Source organism: Lontra canadensis, unplaced genomic scaffold, assembly GCF_010015895.1.
Source record: "Lontra canadensis isolate GAN:19392208 unplaced genomic scaffold, GSC_riverotter_1.0 scaffold15, whole genome shotgun sequence".
NCBI classification, from domain to species: domain Eukaryota; kingdom Metazoa; phylum Chordata; class Mammalia; order Carnivora; family Mustelidae; genus Lontra; species Lontra canadensis.
Window position 1 is genome coordinate 17,729,097 of NW_022631009.1, and position 16,909 is coordinate 17,746,005.

The 16,909-nt window shown below is 48.2% G+C and overlaps 1 protein-coding gene across 1 annotated transcript; it reads right to left on the minus strand.

Annotated features, from left to right (window-relative positions):
* Positions 1 to 14,438: 14,438 nt before the first annotated feature.
* LOC116868335 (transcription factor BTF3-like) lies at positions 14,439 to 15,126 on the minus strand. The gene has a single exon (XM_032858558.1). It carries the CDS (start codon positions 14,990 to 14,992, stop codon positions 14,693 to 14,695), a length of 300 nt encoding a protein of 99 aa, XP_032714449.1. The 5' UTR covers positions 14,993 to 15,126; the 3' UTR covers positions 14,439 to 14,692.
* Positions 15,127 to 16,909: the final 1,783 nt, after the last annotated feature.

A 16,909-nucleotide genomic window follows, 5' to 3' on the forward strand; every position in this document is an offset into this window, starting at 1 on the left:
TATAAACTGATTTTAAGTTTCTATTTCCAGTGTCTGGGAAATTTCCTATGCATCCTCAACCCCCTACCCCAAGTCACACAGTGACATCAGGCCCAATGCCGTGTGTCATTCTTAGCCATCAGGGAGACATATTTTTCTGTGGTGCATTTGGGTATTTCTTAATCCTAGAATAATCTTTATCTTCAACAAAGTTTTCCTTCATTACATACTTATAAACATTACTTGCAATGTAATTTGACAATCCCTTCTTCTTACTTAATTATATCAAAAGATAAGCTTGTTTTGGCGCAGATATAAATCAGATTCAGAATTCTCTGCCTAATCCCAACAATATCATGAATGGAAGAGACATTATGATGGTCTTTTGATATCCATGTTTGCATTTGCTCAATTTTATTTTTTTCTAAGAGATTAAATATTCTCTTTCCAAATTTAAATGTAGTTCAACCAGGAAAATTCAGTCAAGACTAGAGTCAGCCTTGCTGGTTGGAGATACAAGCTAACCCTGTTGCCTTCCAACATCACTTAGCACATCCATTCTATTCTTTGTCAGTGTGGCTCTAATAACAGCAATCTTCAAACAGAAAGGGACCCCAGGGTCGGGGGTGACTGGGTGGCTCAGTCAGTTGAGTGACTGACTCTTGGCTTCAGCTCAGGTCATGATCTCAGGGTCCTGAGAATGAGTCCCACACCAGGCTCTGCACTCAGAGCAGAATTTGCTTGTCCCTCTTCCTCTGCTCCCCACCCCCTTTTCTGTGGAATATATAAAGAAATCCTCAAAAAAGAAATAAAAAAGAAAGGGAGCCTGGGTCACCATCTCTGTAAGGATCATAATAGTGAGTTCGTCAAATATTTCAGGCACTCTGCTTTTCAGACTCATGCTAGCATTGCCCTTGTCCCTGGTGGCTGGCTGGGGTCATGCAGTCAGCTCTGGCCAGTTGAGGTCTGTGAACAGAAATGCCCTCTGTCACTTCTTGACCAGAGTATGTAACTCCCCATGTTAAGCCCCCCAGAGTGTCTTTCTCTCTGTTATGGTGACCAGCCAAATTCCAGCTAGTTGACCTTAGCTCTGGAACATGTATGACAAGGAGTGAGAACTACACCTTTGTAGTTTTGAGATTTTGTGATTTGGGGTGGATTATTAGTTGCCAAGGGATAACCTTGACTTATAAATGTATGTATACTGAGTCCTTTCGTCCCATTGAGGCTGCCTTGCTCTAAGTGAATTTATTTGCCTCCTTCCTGGGATCATTTCACCATATCATGAGGTATTAAGGGGGTATGTCTGTAAAGGGAAAAAAGACCTGTTACACTTCCCTCCATGACACTGGGTACCTTCTATTTGTGTAGATAAATGGGGCCACATTCCAGTTCATGGATCCTGAACAGGAAAGCCCTTCCACAAGGTGTTCAGTCACATCTAGCTAGTCCATCTAGAGAGGAAAGCAAGCTGCCTTAGCCCTCCCCCATCATACCACCAGCACCCTATTTGAGCTGGTGGAAATGAAGCAAAGGTTCCAAACCACTGTTTGAATAGTATGATGATACTATCCTATAACGCACAAGACATCTTGGAATTAAGGCTTTCGTTTTGAGGTTCCCAAGCATTTAATGGGGGCAGTCTATTCCTTTCATCTGAAGCATCTTGTGTCTAAGGAGGAAGGCTGGAGGGTAGAATCCTGGGGCGGGGGTGGGGGGTGCGGAAGCTAATAGTGAAGGGTGAGCAGGTCTGTCCCAGCATTTTGTGCTCAGTGGCTCTAAGGACCAGAGAGAACGAGCATGGGTGGAGAGCTGCCACCTTGTGCCTGGTTTTGATGGGGAGGATATTACAAATTTTAGACGGGTAAAAGGCTGATCTTGTTCCCTCAATATTTTAAGAAGGCAGAGTATCATGATGGCCCAAAACATGAGGTATAGATGGTCATTGACTTGCAAATCCTAGCTCCACCATTTAGTGACTCTGTGACTTAGGGCAAGTTTGGATTAAGTATGAAGATGGAATGAATTAGCAGCTATAAGGCACGAAGGACGCCTGGGACCCAATGAGCAGAACCTTGCAGAGTTGATGAGAAATACAGCATTCTACATTTCCAGTGCTCCCAAGCAAGGATCCTGCCTGGGGCGAGATTCACCTATTCAGATCTCTGCCTTCAGGGGGAAAAGGGGGGCGGGGGGGGAGGATTTTGACGGAGGGCTTTATAGGGAGGATTTTACTGGCAGGCAATTTTCACAGGACACGTGTGCTCTGTAGTCATAAACGTTCAGGTTAGGCCCGAGTCCCTGCTTGTCCCCTACTTTGAGCGGAAGCTGGAGCTACAGGCCAGCTTCCTGTCCCCAGGCCTGTTGCTTGGGGGAAGAGGTGTTTAACCTTTTTTTTTTTCTGAATCTGAATGCTTTAGGGATTATTTAGGTTTGTGTTCAGGCTTTCTTTGGCAGCTGGGAAGTAAAGACTTTTCAGCAGAAGTAAGTGTGGTTGTGCGCAAACCACCCTGTGTCTCTGGGCCTGTGTGCGGGCAGCCTGGGTGGCCTCGGCACTAGTCATCGCAGGACAGACTTGGCTGGAGCCAGGCTCTGGCCCTGGCCTGGTTCCTCTGTCCTGCCTTGGCTGGCTCCACCCTGCCCCTGCCCAGTGGCCATGTCTGGGATGGGGAAAACAGGGAGAGGGATGACTTCAGGTTGGGCGGGTACTGGAAGGTTCAGCCAAGCCCTGGGCTCAGGCCAGCGGGAAGATCAGAGTGAGTGTTAAGGCCCTGGTCCCACCCTCCCATGTTTGGAAAGTTGAAAACCTTGTGATCTGGGATTCAAACCACGGTTTTCTCACTTACCTAATCTTGGACATACTGTTCAACTTCTCTGAGCCACATTTTTGTCACATGTCAAATGGACCGATATTCATATTTTGCGCCGAACACAGTTATTTTAAGACTGGGCAGATGTAATGGGTTCCACACAGGGGACGCAGGAGAAACATTGGCCGGCTTCATCCCCTGCACCCCTGCCTCTGTCCCCATTGCAAAAGCATCGCGTCAGTGCTCATTTCTGCTCATGTTATTCTGCTTGTCTCTTGTCTAGAAACATCTCTCTCCTCTCCACTTTATGTACACAAGTCTCGAACACTAGAAAAGCCCATTTCCAAGAAGGAAAGGAAAAGGGCCCCTCCAGGAACCAGTTGGATCAAATCTGTGTGAGTTTCCCAGGGCTGCTGTCACAAAGTGCCGTAGGCGGGGGGCAGGGGGCGCGGGAGGGGGCTTCAGCGACAGAAACTGATTGTCCCACAGTTCCGGAAGCCAGATGTCTGAGATCAAGGTCTCAGCAGCTCTCCTCCTCCGGTCGCTGGCCATCTTTGGCCTTCCTTGGCTTATAGAGGCAGCACCCCGTCTCTGCCTTCAACTTCACATGGCCTTCTCCCTGTGTGCATGTTTCTGGGTCCAAAATCCCCACTTCTATAAGGATGTCAGTCCTGTTGGATCAGGGCCGACCCTAATGACCTCATCTTAGCTACATCTGCAACAACCCTATTTCCAAATAAGGTCATGTTCTCAGGTCCCAGGGATTCAGACCTATGAACTGGGCAGGGAGTACGGGGCACAACTGAGCCCGTACAGGACCTAGCTCTAAAACCTGGGATTCCTCCTCAGGGTTCCCAAGGCTGGACTCTGGGAACCAGGGACCCCACCTACTTTCCTCTCCTGGCCCCACCCCGCCCCTCAGTGCCTGCTCATGCCAATTTGGCTATAATCTGGGACTCTGGGGCGCCCTTTCCCTCGTTCTGTGCTGTCCCCTATGAAGGACTCACAGGACAGGCTTTCCATGTGATTGATTACTCAGAAACAGGGAAGGCTCACAAATCTGGAAAGATTTGAGCCCCTGGAGCAGCTGGGGATCCCCACAGAAGCACCCTGGGCCCTAGATTCCTGATGTCCAGGCTCTCATCCGTGGGGAGGAAGTTACACATGAGGTGGGTGGTGTAGGTAGGAGTTGGCCACCCTGAAAACCACTTTCCTCCAATCCTGAGATTCTTTTGGAGAGTCTAGGGTCTCAAACCCAAATGTCTATAGGAAGGGTTGGGTAGAGCCTATAAAGGAACCAAGCCTCACATGTAGGAAACAAGCAGAGATGTCCAAGGTACCAGTGTCACTATGAGAAAAAGCAATTTCCAGAATACTCCGATTTTTCCCCAAAGCTGGAAATCTGGATTCTTTTTTATTGTGGTAAAATACATGTAACATCAGATGTTACCATTTTAACCATTTTAAGTGTACAATTCAGTGCCATTGACTACATTCACGATGTTACACCATCATCACCACCATCCGCGCAAATCCAGATTTTTATATCAAACATCCTGATTTTAACTTTGGCATCTAATTCACATCAAAATAGACCCCTTATGTTGGTGGGTTGCCAGTTTGGAACTTCTAGGCCCGGGAAGTGATTATTTGCTATTCTGGCCCTGGGATGGTGACGGTTGCCTGAAAGCTGGGGAAAGGCAGGCCTCAAACCCTGGAGACCTGAGGCAGAGCCTGGCGGGGGTGGCCCTTCGGAGTAGCGGGCCCCTCCAGGAGCAGCTGCCAAGTTTGAAGGCCGGCACTCAGCATAGGTGTTAGGTAGGACAGTGCCGAGGTTTCCTCTGCAGAGTGGAGGAAGGGGGCCTCTGAAAGGATTGACCTCGGGTTTTTCCGCACCTTGGCAAGTGGAAGCTAGAATGAACTGAATTTGAGGAAAGGTAACCTTTCTTGCACTCCTAGAGTCCTGGGGCAGTTTGTAGCCATTACTGTGCGATGTCTGCAGGCCTTCACACTCGGTTTCTCATCTGTGGCTCCTGACTTCCCTAGACCCTCCGGCTCCCAAGATGGTCCCTATTGGCCATTCGAACCGCCATCCTCTGTGTGTCTTTCGAAGAATGGGGCTCATCAGAGCTCCCCCTTCTCTTTGTGTCCTGCCTAGAGAAAAGCCTCTGAAGACTTCTCCCCTGACGCAGTCCTGAGGCAGGGGAAGCCGAGCTGTGGGGTGTGGGAGAGCGTCCCTCCCCGAGGGTCTCAGAGGCTGGGTGAGAAATCCAGTGTTACAGCTGAATCAGGCCAGATTTAGGAACAAGGATTGCAGCAGCAGGTCAGAGTAAAGGAGCCCAGAGGCTGCGGGAGGAGGGTGGGGATCCAGGGCCCAAGCCTCATGAGCCGGGAAAGGACGGAAGGTGAGCAGCTCTGCGTCTCTGTCCAGAGGGTCTTTGTCCCCACTTGGCCGTTTCTGACCCTTCCTCCAGTGGGGCCGGGGCCATCCCGGATGCCATCTCGGATGCCACATCTGGCCGTGCTCGTGCTGAGCTCCGTCCTGTCCACAGAGTTTCCTCAGGAGTCTCTGCCCTCCCCTCATGCTCTCTCTTTCCTAAATGTTCACTGTCCTAAGCTCCTCAGCCCCTGGCTACGCCCTGTCGTGACCTGTTGTCCTTTAGGCCCCTGACCCGTTACCTTCTTTGGGCAGCTTCGGCGTCTGATGCAATGTTTACCTCACGCCCTGGGCAGATCTCCAGGCTGGACATATTTGGTATGGACTCGGCCCCCACCGAGTTGCCCAGGACTCCCCCCGAACTGACCTACTTGAGGTGAGGGATTTACTGCTGGCTCAGATGACCCACCAGGACTTCTCTGGACCAACAGGCTTTCAAGAACATTCTCAGGCTGGACAAGTAAAGGAAGAGAAGAAAGGGAAAGAGGGAGGGGAAAACAAACCACAAAGCCCTGGATTGCAGGGACATTTCACTGGCCTGAAATCTCCACGTTAGCTGGGAGGCATGAACCGCCCGCTGCCTTGGCCACCGGCTGGCATCCTTCACCAAAGACGTCCCACGTTCACGGAGCACCAGTGGAAAAACCTGGGACATTATCTGTATGGCTGACGCAGACTTTCTTCTGACCTCGGACTTGGCATTTCTGATCCTTACCCTCGGTGACCTCTGTCTTCGTGGGCTCACTCTCAGGTGGCAGAAGTTCACAGCTGGTCTGCTCTCGGGGGAACCCATTGGAAACCAGCCATGCATGAGCACCATACACTGCAGCCCCGGCTCCCAGAGTTGGTGTTCTAAAATACAGATCTTACAAACCACTACTGAGAGTCACCCCATTGTCCACAGAGTGGGGTTCAAACTTCCCTCAGCATTCGGGGGAATTTGCAGTCTTGCCTTGGCCTCCTGTTCCAGCATCTTCCATTGCTACTCCTCCATGAGCTACAGGAGCCCAGAGCCAACTGTCCAACAGGGAACATTCCTGCCATCGAAGGGCTCAGAGCTGGGGGTGTGTGGAGGCCTTGTCACACCTGCACAGATCAGGCTTACACAGCCACACCTGCCCACCAAAAGGGCCGCCTCTGCTGTCCTCAGTGACAAGCCTGGAGGCCGACAGGGCACGGGCAGAGTTGCCTGGCCTGCAGCTCCCCATCCCCCAGCTCCTTGTCCAGCTGGGCCACCACTCACTCCTGCCCGGTCCGGAAACAAGCGGGAGGCCTGAGCGGTGGGGGGAGAGGCCACGCTAATGGAGGGCAGGATCTTCTAGCTGGATGCTGAATGCCCACTAGGTCCCTGGCCCCAGGCCCCAGTTTGGGATTCTTGTGTTTTGGAGGAAGAGGGCTTGCTTCTCAGCTTCCCCGTTCTGACAGGACTTTCAGTGGATTCATAGATGGTCTGTCCTTTAGTGACAGACTAGAATTATAAACTCCACAAGACCACTGTGCCAACCAGAATGTCAGTTTATTGCTTTATGGCAGCAGGGGCCGGGGGCGGAGGCGGTCGTTAAGGTACTCTGGGCGCCTCAGCAGACACACCCAGAAGACAGGTTCACTACAGCTAACAGGGCTTCGGCCCCATAGGTGCTCCTACTCCCTCGGAACAGGGAGGCAGGAAGCCGGGCTGGTCCTGTCAGATCACTGAGGGCTTGTCACCATGCCAGCCGGCCAGCCAGTCAGAGGGGGACGAGCAGGGAAGACTGTGCATAGGGTTGGTTTGGGGCCTGAATTTGTGCCCATGGCTGCCGTAACAAATCACCACAACCTCACGTCTTAAAGCAACAGAAACTTGTTCTCTCACAGTTCCAGAGACCAGAAGTCCAAAATCAAGGTGTCGGCAGAATCGATTCCTTCTGGAAGCTCTCAGGGAGATGCCTTTTCTAGTCTCTCTCCCCGCGTCTGGTGGCTGCCGGCAATGCTTGGCACTCCTTGGCTTGGGTATGCTTCCCTCCACTCTCTGCCTCTGTTTACACAGATTTCTTCCCTGGGTGTCTCTCCGACTTCTCCTTTGCAGTCTTATCTGGACACTTATCATTGGATTTAAGGTCTGCTGTCATCCAGGATAATCTCATGGATCCTAATTCCACGTAAGGTCACTGAAACATAAAAAGAAATTCATAGGGGCGCCTAGGTGGCTCAGTGGGTTAAAACCTCTGCCTTCGGCTCGGGTCATGATCCCAGAGGATCGAGCCCCGCATCGGGCTCTCTGCTCGGCCGGAAGCCTGCTTCCTCCTCTCTCTCTCTCTCTCTCTCTCTCTGCCTGTCTCTCTGCCTACTTGTGATCTCTGTCTGTCAAATAAATAAATAAAATCTTAAAAAAAAAAAAAAGAAATTCATATTTGGTCCCCACCCCTGGTTCCTAACACAGAGCTCCTGACACCCTTATAATTTCCTGAGTGATAAAGATGTCAGAACATCTTTTGTTTTGATATTTGGTCTTTGACCGTAGCTCCTGATAGAGCTCCATAATCTAGGAGTTTCCTGGGTGACGGGAGCATCTTTTGTTCTAACGAGATGACTCTTGGTGAGCGCCTGGAGAGCTTCAGGCTGGGGGCTGGTGACGAGAAACACCACACCGTGATCAGAAGCTTGCGACATGTAGCCCCATGCTTGTTGTCCTAGGAGGAAAAGGAGTTGGAGATGAGTTAATGCCTACGTGATGAGCCTCCACAAAAATCCCTCACCTCAGTACAGGGTCTGGAGAATTCCCAGGTTGGCAGAGTTTCCCTGTGCTGGGAGGTTACTGCACACCCACTCCATGGGGACCAGAGGTCCTACAGTCAGGACCCTCCTGGGCTTCGCCCACTATACATCTTCATCAAGCTGTTTTAGTTTGTATTAGTATTCCCTTTATAATAAACCAGTAAGCGTAAGTGAGTGTTTCCCTGGGTTCTGTGAGCAATTCCAACAGATTCTCCAACCTAAGGAGGGGATGGTGGGATTCTCCCAATTCATAGCTGATTGGTCAGAAGTATGGGTGACAGCCTGGGACTTGGGATTGGTATCTGAAGTGGGATGAGTCTTGTAGGATCGAGCCTTAAAGCTTTGGAGTCTGGGCTCACTCTAGGTAGAATTGAGTTAATTTAGAGGATACCCAATTGGTGTCCACGGAGAAGTGGATAATTGTTTGGTATGGGGACCCCCTCTCCCCCTAGCTCAATGTTTGGGGTCAGAAGTATTCTCTAGGTATAGAAAAACCTTTCTTTTGGTCCCATCTGACGTTCTGGGGAAATGTGAATTTTGGGGAGACGCTGCCGCCCACTACAGGTCATACGTGGATATGCAGGACCTCTTGTGCTCACTTTCCACTGGCTACACATTAGTCCCATGGGTGTACCCAATTCTGAGAGACCCTGGAAACCCTAATGGAGCTGTGCCCAGGATGACTAGGAAACCGGTTTGGGGAACAGCTACCAGTTTCTGCCACATGGCAGAGGGTCATTGTCCAGGACCAGAAATTTTGTTCAGGCAAGCAGGACCATTGATACGCTGACATCTCTTATCTAAGCCCCTTTTCTGTGGCAAAGCCTGGCTAATCTGCCATCAGACATCTTCTCTTTGATTCTCCAAGTTTTGAGGTCGGTTGCAGGTGCTTGTAGAAACTAATGAGCTGGTTGCACCATTTGTCCTGCAGGTGAAATCCTTCAAGGCCCTCGTGTTCTAGAACACCTGGGTCCATTGCGAATTCTTCCCCGCCCTCCCAGGCAATCTCTCCCTCCTCTTGTTTATAACTCTTGTCAGGGGAAAAACTCACTCCTCACTGCAGTCGCTTCCTTCCATGGGACAGTGTTTCCTTGGACCGTGCGCTCCTGGTAACCTCCATCTACCACTTGCTCTGTGGAAGGAGACGAAACCCATCAGGTTAGTGATTGTGGAAGGTGGAACCCAGGCGCTTCCTCTTCTTTCTTCTCCGATGCTAGTTTCTAATAAGGAATGCGAGTTATGTTCTGTTCCTCCATCTGGGTGGGCAAGCCTGCCTGATTTGAGGCTTCAGAATTAAGAAGCCAATTTCTCCGCAGATATAAGTCAGATTTTTCAATATCAGCTTAACAAAGGCGATATATATTTTTAAAGATTTTATTTATTTATTTGATACAGAGAGACAGCAAGCGAGGGAACACAAGCAGGGAGAGTGGGAGAGGGAGAAATAGGCTTCCCACTGAGCAGGGAGCCCGATGCAGGGCTCGATCCCAGGACCCTGGGATCATGACCTGAGCAAAGACAGACACTTAACAACTAAGCCACCTAGGCACCCCAAGAAAGGAGATATTTTGACCCTATAGACCTTATCTTTCTGTCATATTTCTCATTTGGTTTCGCATCAGGATTTGAAGATGGGTACTATTGATTGAAACCTGATATCTCAACACCTGTGCTATAATCTTTTTTATTTCATACTACTTAGCTGCATGTGTATTTATTTTTAAGGGCCTTGCTCAGAGCCTGACACAGTCAGTGTTTCTGTTAGTTGAAGGAATTAATAAAAACTGGGAAAATGATATACATTACAAAGAACTATCACCTCTTAAAAAAAAACCCCAGGAACCTGCAAAAATGGGACATGAAAAACTCCTGGTTTTCTGAAGCATAATTTGGCAACATGTATCAAGAGCCTGGGAAATGGTCATACTTTTAATTCAGGAATTTTATTTCTAGGAATTTAACCCATAGAAATAGATATGTACAGAGTTGTGTCCAGGGATGTCAGCCCCAACATTAGTTAAAATGGCAAATGTTGAAACAACCTAAGCATATATGTATCTGCAGGAAAACCAGGGACTCACGCATGGATGAGGTCAGAAATAACACTCTGAATGAGCCACAGGATGTCTAATAAAGACACCCCTGTTGACACCCCTAGGCATAAACACTGCAGCTAATGCTGTCAGCACCACAGCTATTGAACGGCAGGGTTCTTCTGGAACCTTCTGGAACCTTCTGGAGCTATCACCCCTGCCCTATCACCACCTGAATGGAGGGCTGAGATTCCTGCTGCTTCTTACTCCAGTTTCTGGGGCAAATCCCTCTCACTGGCATGGCCTAGGCTATGTGACCACATTCTCAAAGCAAGGTAACCTGGAAAAGTATTCTTTCCATCTTCCCTTGTGGGAAGCAGGTTCTGTCTCACTGGGTGGAGAGTCTCTAGACATAGGAAAAGGGTTCAGATACCAAGTGTACTAAATGGTCCACAAAAATGAAGAATATCCATGACTGTGTCCCCTAAGGACTAGTGCGTACATTGTGGCACATCCACAATGTGGATGGGGAGCCTTTTAAAAATCATGCTTTAGAAAAGCTGTAATGACCTGAGGAATGTAGCATGATATACAAGTGAAGAAATTTTGAGTTATAAAATAGTGTGATCCTAAATACATTTTTAAAACTTGACAGAAGTAAAAATGGAACTATCTACAGCAGAAGGTTGATAGAAGGACTCTCAGGGGGGCTCTTGGGTGTCTCAGTCGGTTAAGCATCTTCCTTCAGCTCAGGTCATGATCCCAGGGTCTCAGGATGGAGCCCCGCATTGGGCTTCCTGCTGAGTGGGGAATCTGCTTCTCCCTCTGACCCCTCCCCCTCCAATGCTCTTTCTTTCTCTCTCTCTCTAAAAAAAAAAAAAAAAGAGAGAGAGAGAGAGAGAAAGAAGAACTCTGGGTGGTCGGACCTTTGTAAGGATTTTTTTTTTAAATTTTATACTTTTCTGGGATTTCCAAAGTTTCTAAATGAGCACGCATTTTTATAATTAGAAAATAAGTAATGCAAAGATTTTTGAGAAACTAGAAGTGAGCAAAACAGAAACAGTGAGAGAAACATCTTAGTAATAAACCCCTAGAGCACACCAGCACTTCACTTGGAAAACACTGACAGCAGACTTCTATCAAAACCTCAGACCCACCATCATATCTAAGTCTGTGAGACCCTAGGAGACAGGTCTTCATTTTCACTAATTCTTATCTTGTCAATTTTGCCCAGAGGAGGCTCTTACCTAGAATTAGCTTGCAGGGCTGTGTGGAGGCGCCATTCTGCATGTTCCCCAGGGAACACTGTGTGTGTGTGTGTGTGTGTGTGTGTGTGTATAATAGGTGGGGACGCCTGGGTGGCTCAGTTGGTTAAGCATCTGCCTTTGGCTCAGGTCATGATCCCAGGGTCCTGGGATCAAGTCAAGTCCCGCATGGGCTCCCTGCTCAGCAGGGAGTCTGCTTCTCCTTCTCCCCATTCCCCTGCTCACGCTGTCTCTCGCTCTCTCCTTTTCAAATAAATAAATAAATAAATAAATAAATCTTTAAATAAATGCCACGGTGGCCTTTGCGGGCGTGGGTGGCAGGGCCAGTTCTGGGCCCGAGGTTTGGCTGTGGGAAGGGTTTTAATGTCCAAGTGGGACACAGGTGGAAATAAATTGATCACTCCGATGTGAGCCCCAAGACATTTTCCAACTAGGGAGCCTTTGGTGTGTGAAAGAAAAGGTCAAGGTTTCAGGAGTTTGAAAGATGGGAGAAAAAAATGTGACAACTGAAGGTGATTTAAAAAAAAACAAAACAAAACAAATCCAAAAAACAGCTAAAAGCAAAAATGGGACAAAATTCAAAATTAGCCTAAGAACATACAGCCAAAAGTTACTGGCATTGAAGAGAAGGAAGAAAGAAAACAACACTTATTTGTTGAGGATTGCCAAGGCGTCCAAGAGTACTAAGGGCTTTAGGGTATATTTATCTTCTTTTAGTGGGTTCATCCCTCTGAAGGGGCCCCCAGTGTAGCCTAAGCCAAGGGCTTGAGGGTTTGGAGACCATTTTTCTTTCAAAGGGCTTCCAAATGCTTACCAGTAAAATGATTCACTTTTGTCAAACCAGATAAACCAGTGAGATCTCCAGAAAGATGTCAAAATGCCCCCCGCTCTGTTCACTTCAGCCGGAGGGGTGTATTAAAATGCAGATTCCCAGGGGCACTGAACCCACTTAATGCTCTGAGGAGGGTCTGGAGATCTGCAAACACACTGCCCAGTGAGGGTTAATCACGCCGTGTTTGACAAGCCAGTGGCCGGCTGCCTCCCCAGATCCGCTGGCTGGGCTCTGAGCCAAGGCGCAGACCTTAGTCCTCTCAGCAGGTCTGTGACCTTGAGCCCTCACTCCACCTCTTTGTCCTGTCAGATACCCCTGAGTTCCCCGCAAGGCAAAATGAGATCCTAGAGATAACAGAAATGAAAGCACATTGAAAGCTAACAGCTCTCAGATCATTTCATGGCTTAGAAAGTCCAGAACTCGGTGTTGTGTGGGGGCTGGGCTGGGGGAGCCACTGCACGGTGTTACCCAGCTAGAACTGGCCCAGGAAGGGCAAACCCCGCTCCTGGCAAGGCTGGGTGGCTTCTCTGTGTGGTTTAGTGGGGTTAAACCACCAAGAGTTTCTGTGGCCTCTCTTCGGGTCCTGGCTCAGGGTAGCGCGGGCTGTCTGGAGCTCTGGGGTTGGTCCCTGTTCTGTCAGATTCCAGTCCTGAGAGCCTGACGCGGTCCGTCTGGCAGTTTGCTGGAGAGAGGAGCGTTGGACTGCAGGGTGGCCCTGGGCCTGCTCAGATGTGGCTGAGCCACGGGGCAGGGCGAAGGAAGGCAAAAGGGGCAGAGACGCCAGGCCCCAAGCAAGAGTCCAAGAGGCCAAACCCTGGCCTAGGCAGGCCTGAGCCCCACAGGGGACCCTTCTTCTTCGAACTAACTCCCACCCCAAAGGATGGGGAAATAGCTCCTGGTAGTCCTTCATCCGACCTATAAATAATCGCTGATCGCCTACCAGTCGCAGACCCTGCACCAGGCTCCAGGAAAACCACAGCGGACAACACACCATTCCTGCTTCAAATTGCTTACAGTTCAGTAGTTCTTACCCTGGTGTTTGGATCTAAATCCCTAGAGAGCTTGTTAAAAAGACTGATTCCTGAGACCTAGCCCCATGATTCTGACTTAGCAGGGCTGGGAGGGGGACGAATCACCTCTGGTGATTATGCTGGGTGTGGGGGGCGGGGGGGAAGAGGAGAGGGTCTTCCCACCAGGCTTGGAGAAACACTACTCTAGCCCAAAACTTTGGGGAAGAATGAAGTGAAATGCAGCCTTGACAATGTTACCCGTTCCATGGGGACAGTGCCTAGGGTCAGCTTTGGAAGGGGAAGGAGAAGGTGCACTTTGGTGAACAAGGCTGATTGTTGGAAGTTGGGGAAGCTCTTTTTCTGGATTGGGTTATCCACCTTCCACCAGGAAAGCTCTCTTGCCAGCCAGCCTCCTTCTTCCTAGCATTTTTAGGACCCTGTGTGGTGAGATATTTTGCCTGGCTAGAGGCTCACTTGGGCTGGATTCCCTGGGCTTTGTAATTGTCTGCAGCCGGCCCCGGCTGGTGCCTTTCGGGTTATTTTCTGAATACCTTGCCCCTTGATTATTTTCCATCCTGGCTTTCTGACAAACTGTGAGTCTGGGTAACTTTGTACTTCTCATGCATTCTAGAATCTTCTACAACATGTCTGGATTCAGACTCAGAAAGCTACTGGAATTAACCCAATCCACCCTCAAATCCATTTGAATGAAGAATCTGGATTAGGAGGCTTATTACATGCACACAGTGAAGACTATTCCCTGACCACTGGCCCCTGCCCACAAGTTTTACAATTTTTATTATCAAAACTAGAACACTTCTTCAAAAGGAAAATACCCAGGTTTAAGAAAAATTTTTGTCTGGGACCCCTGGGTGGTTCAATCAAGAGAGCCTCCGATTCTTGATTGCGACTCGGGTCTGTGAGATGGAGCCCACGTTGGCTACATGATCAGTGGGGGAGTCTGTTCCTGTCCTTCTCCCTTTGCCCCTCCCTCCACTTGAGCACACAGGCTCACTCTTGGGACAGAGGGAGAGGGAAAAGCAGACTCTCCACTGAGCAGGCACCCCCCCCATGCAGAACTCGATCTCAGGACCTTGGGATTATAACCTAAACCCGAGGAAGACACTTAACCGACTTAGCCACCCAGGGACCCCTAAATAAATAAATCTTAAAAAAAAATAAAAGAAAAAAGAAAAATTTTAGTCTGGGGGAAAACAGATTACGGTCTTGAGTCTTGTGTTCAGTATACATTTGTATAAGATTTTTGCTGTGTCTGGGGCAAGGGTCTCCAAGGGTCTCAATTCTAATTTTTTTTTTCCTAGGCAAAGAACTTTATTAATCTTGTTTCAAACTTTATTCCCAGGCTTCTTCAGCTTAATTAGCTGCAAAGAATGGATTGTGTATAAGCAAAAACTGAAAAGAGCTGCAGTGTCCAAGGGGCTTGGGCTTAAAAATATTAGAGATCTAGATTTTATCAGATCCATGAACAAAATTTTAAAAAGCAGTCATAATATAAAATAGCAGCTCCCAGTAACTTCTTCAAGTTATATCTTCTCCAGAAGTTGACTCAATTCAGTTTGCTTCATTCTTGGAAGCTTCATCAAAATTCTCCACAAGATCTGGAACTTCATCATCATCATCCTCTCCGGTAGCAAGTGGTGCTTTTCCATCCACAGATTGTTTGGGCAGAGCTTCAGCCAGTCTTCTTAAACTAGTCAGACTGTCTGCACCAAGTTGGTTTAAGATACTGGGTAGCATTTCTGTCAGCTGCTTTGTCTCAGCATGGCCTGTAATGGTGAAAGTGTTCGCTGCCAGCGATGCCTGAACTTTGGGGTTGTTAAAGTGGATCACTGTTCCTTGGTTTGTGAACATATTCACTTCTTCAATACCAGAGATATTGTTTACCCCTAACTTCTTTAAGGAGAACTGAAGTTTTTTGTCATCTGCTGTAGCTGTTCTATGAACCACCTTCTTCTTTCGGCGAGCAGTTCCTTACCCACCAATGCGCACTTGTGCTTGCAGTTTGGCGAGTTTCTCCTGGTTCATGATAGCTTCTTTCATCTTGTTGGAGCAGAAATGGGACCGCGCGGGGGACTAGGGTTGGCGCTTAGGGGGTCTCGGGCGTACCAGCTGAGATTAGGTGCGCACACGCGGGGACGCAAGATGGCAGCTAGAGGGAGGCCGCAATTCTAATTATTTTTAAGTGTTTTTCTAATACTTAATAAAGGGAGGGGGCAGTCTCTGAAAAGTTTCTAGAAAAGAAAATGAAAGAAAAGAATGAAAAAACAAAAAGGGAAGCTTCCATGTTTTAGAAATATTTAGATAGATGGCTTGCTGTATCGTTGGAAAACTAGCACCACTGTTAACTACAGTGATTTGGAAAGGATAGAAAACAAGCCAGGGTGGTTCTGTACCTGGGCCCCCTCAGGCCCAACACTTACTACATGACAGGTTTCCTAATTTCTGAAAATCTCAGCTTCCTGACTGGTAAAATGAGGACATGAAGACCAGCTTATAAATTGAAAATGAGATATTTTGTGTAAAGGATTTAGTGCAGTGCCTGACATAGAGATGTAATAAATAAATGCCTGCCATCCTCATCACCACTCTCCTCTTCATCCCCATCCTCATCACCATCCTCATTTGCATCCTCATCCCCATCCCCATCCTCATCCCCATCCACATCTTATCACCATCCTCATCACCATCCTCATCCCCATCCCCATCCTCATCACCATTCTCATCTTCATCACTATCCTCATACCCATCCTCATCCTCATTCTCATCCCCGTCCCATCACCATCCTCATCCTCATCCCCATCCTCATCCTCATCACCATCCTCATCTTCATCACCATCCTTATCCTCATCTCCATCCCCATCACCATCTTCATCATCATCACCATCCTCATCACCTTCCTCATCCCCATCACCATCCTCATCACCATCATCTCTCCACCAGTTTGCTTCTATGGTAAAATGTAACCACTTTAAGGAATATGGTTTTCTCTCCTCCTTAAGGTAGTAGCCACTTAGTTCTGTCATCAAACTAAGCTTTTGGGGATTTTTTCCCCCCAAGTGATATTTATTGACCAGTGTAATGCCAGGTTCTGAAGTAGGCACTTTACATGCCATTTCTCTTTTCGTTCTCTCAACACTCCTACCCAGTTAAGTTCTCCTGTTATTAACATTTAGTATGGGTCAGGAAATTGAGTCAGAGAAAGGATAACAATTGTCAAGGTCACTCAGCTACTAAGTGGCAAAGCTAGCTCTTTAAAGATTTTTTTTTTTAGTTTATTTATTGGACAAAGAGATCACAAGTAGGCAGAGAGGCAGGCAGAGAGAGAGGAGGAAGCAGGCTCCCCAATGAGCAGAGAGCCCGATGCGGGGCTCGATCCCAGCACCCTGGGATCATGACCTGAGCCGAAGGCAGAGGCTTAACCCCCCCGAGCCACACAGGTGCCCCCAAAGCTAGCTCTTTAATTTGGGTCTACTTCTATTATTTTGCTGGAGGAAATACTTCACTACTGTGAACTCTGGTCTTCATCTATATAGAAAAATACAGGATTATTCTTAAGAACAACTTATGAATGATCAATAAATTATTCAGAAATTGAAATTATCCATTTCATCTTGAAAATGGGGAATTGCTATGAGATGTAAATGAGAAGGCATGTTTTTATAAAGCATCTAGTGTCTTACAGTCATTTAAGAAATGCCCATCCTCCTATTTATACCCTAGTCTACCGCTCTATCATCTGCCACCCCAAAGGACCTATGATGTGGAATG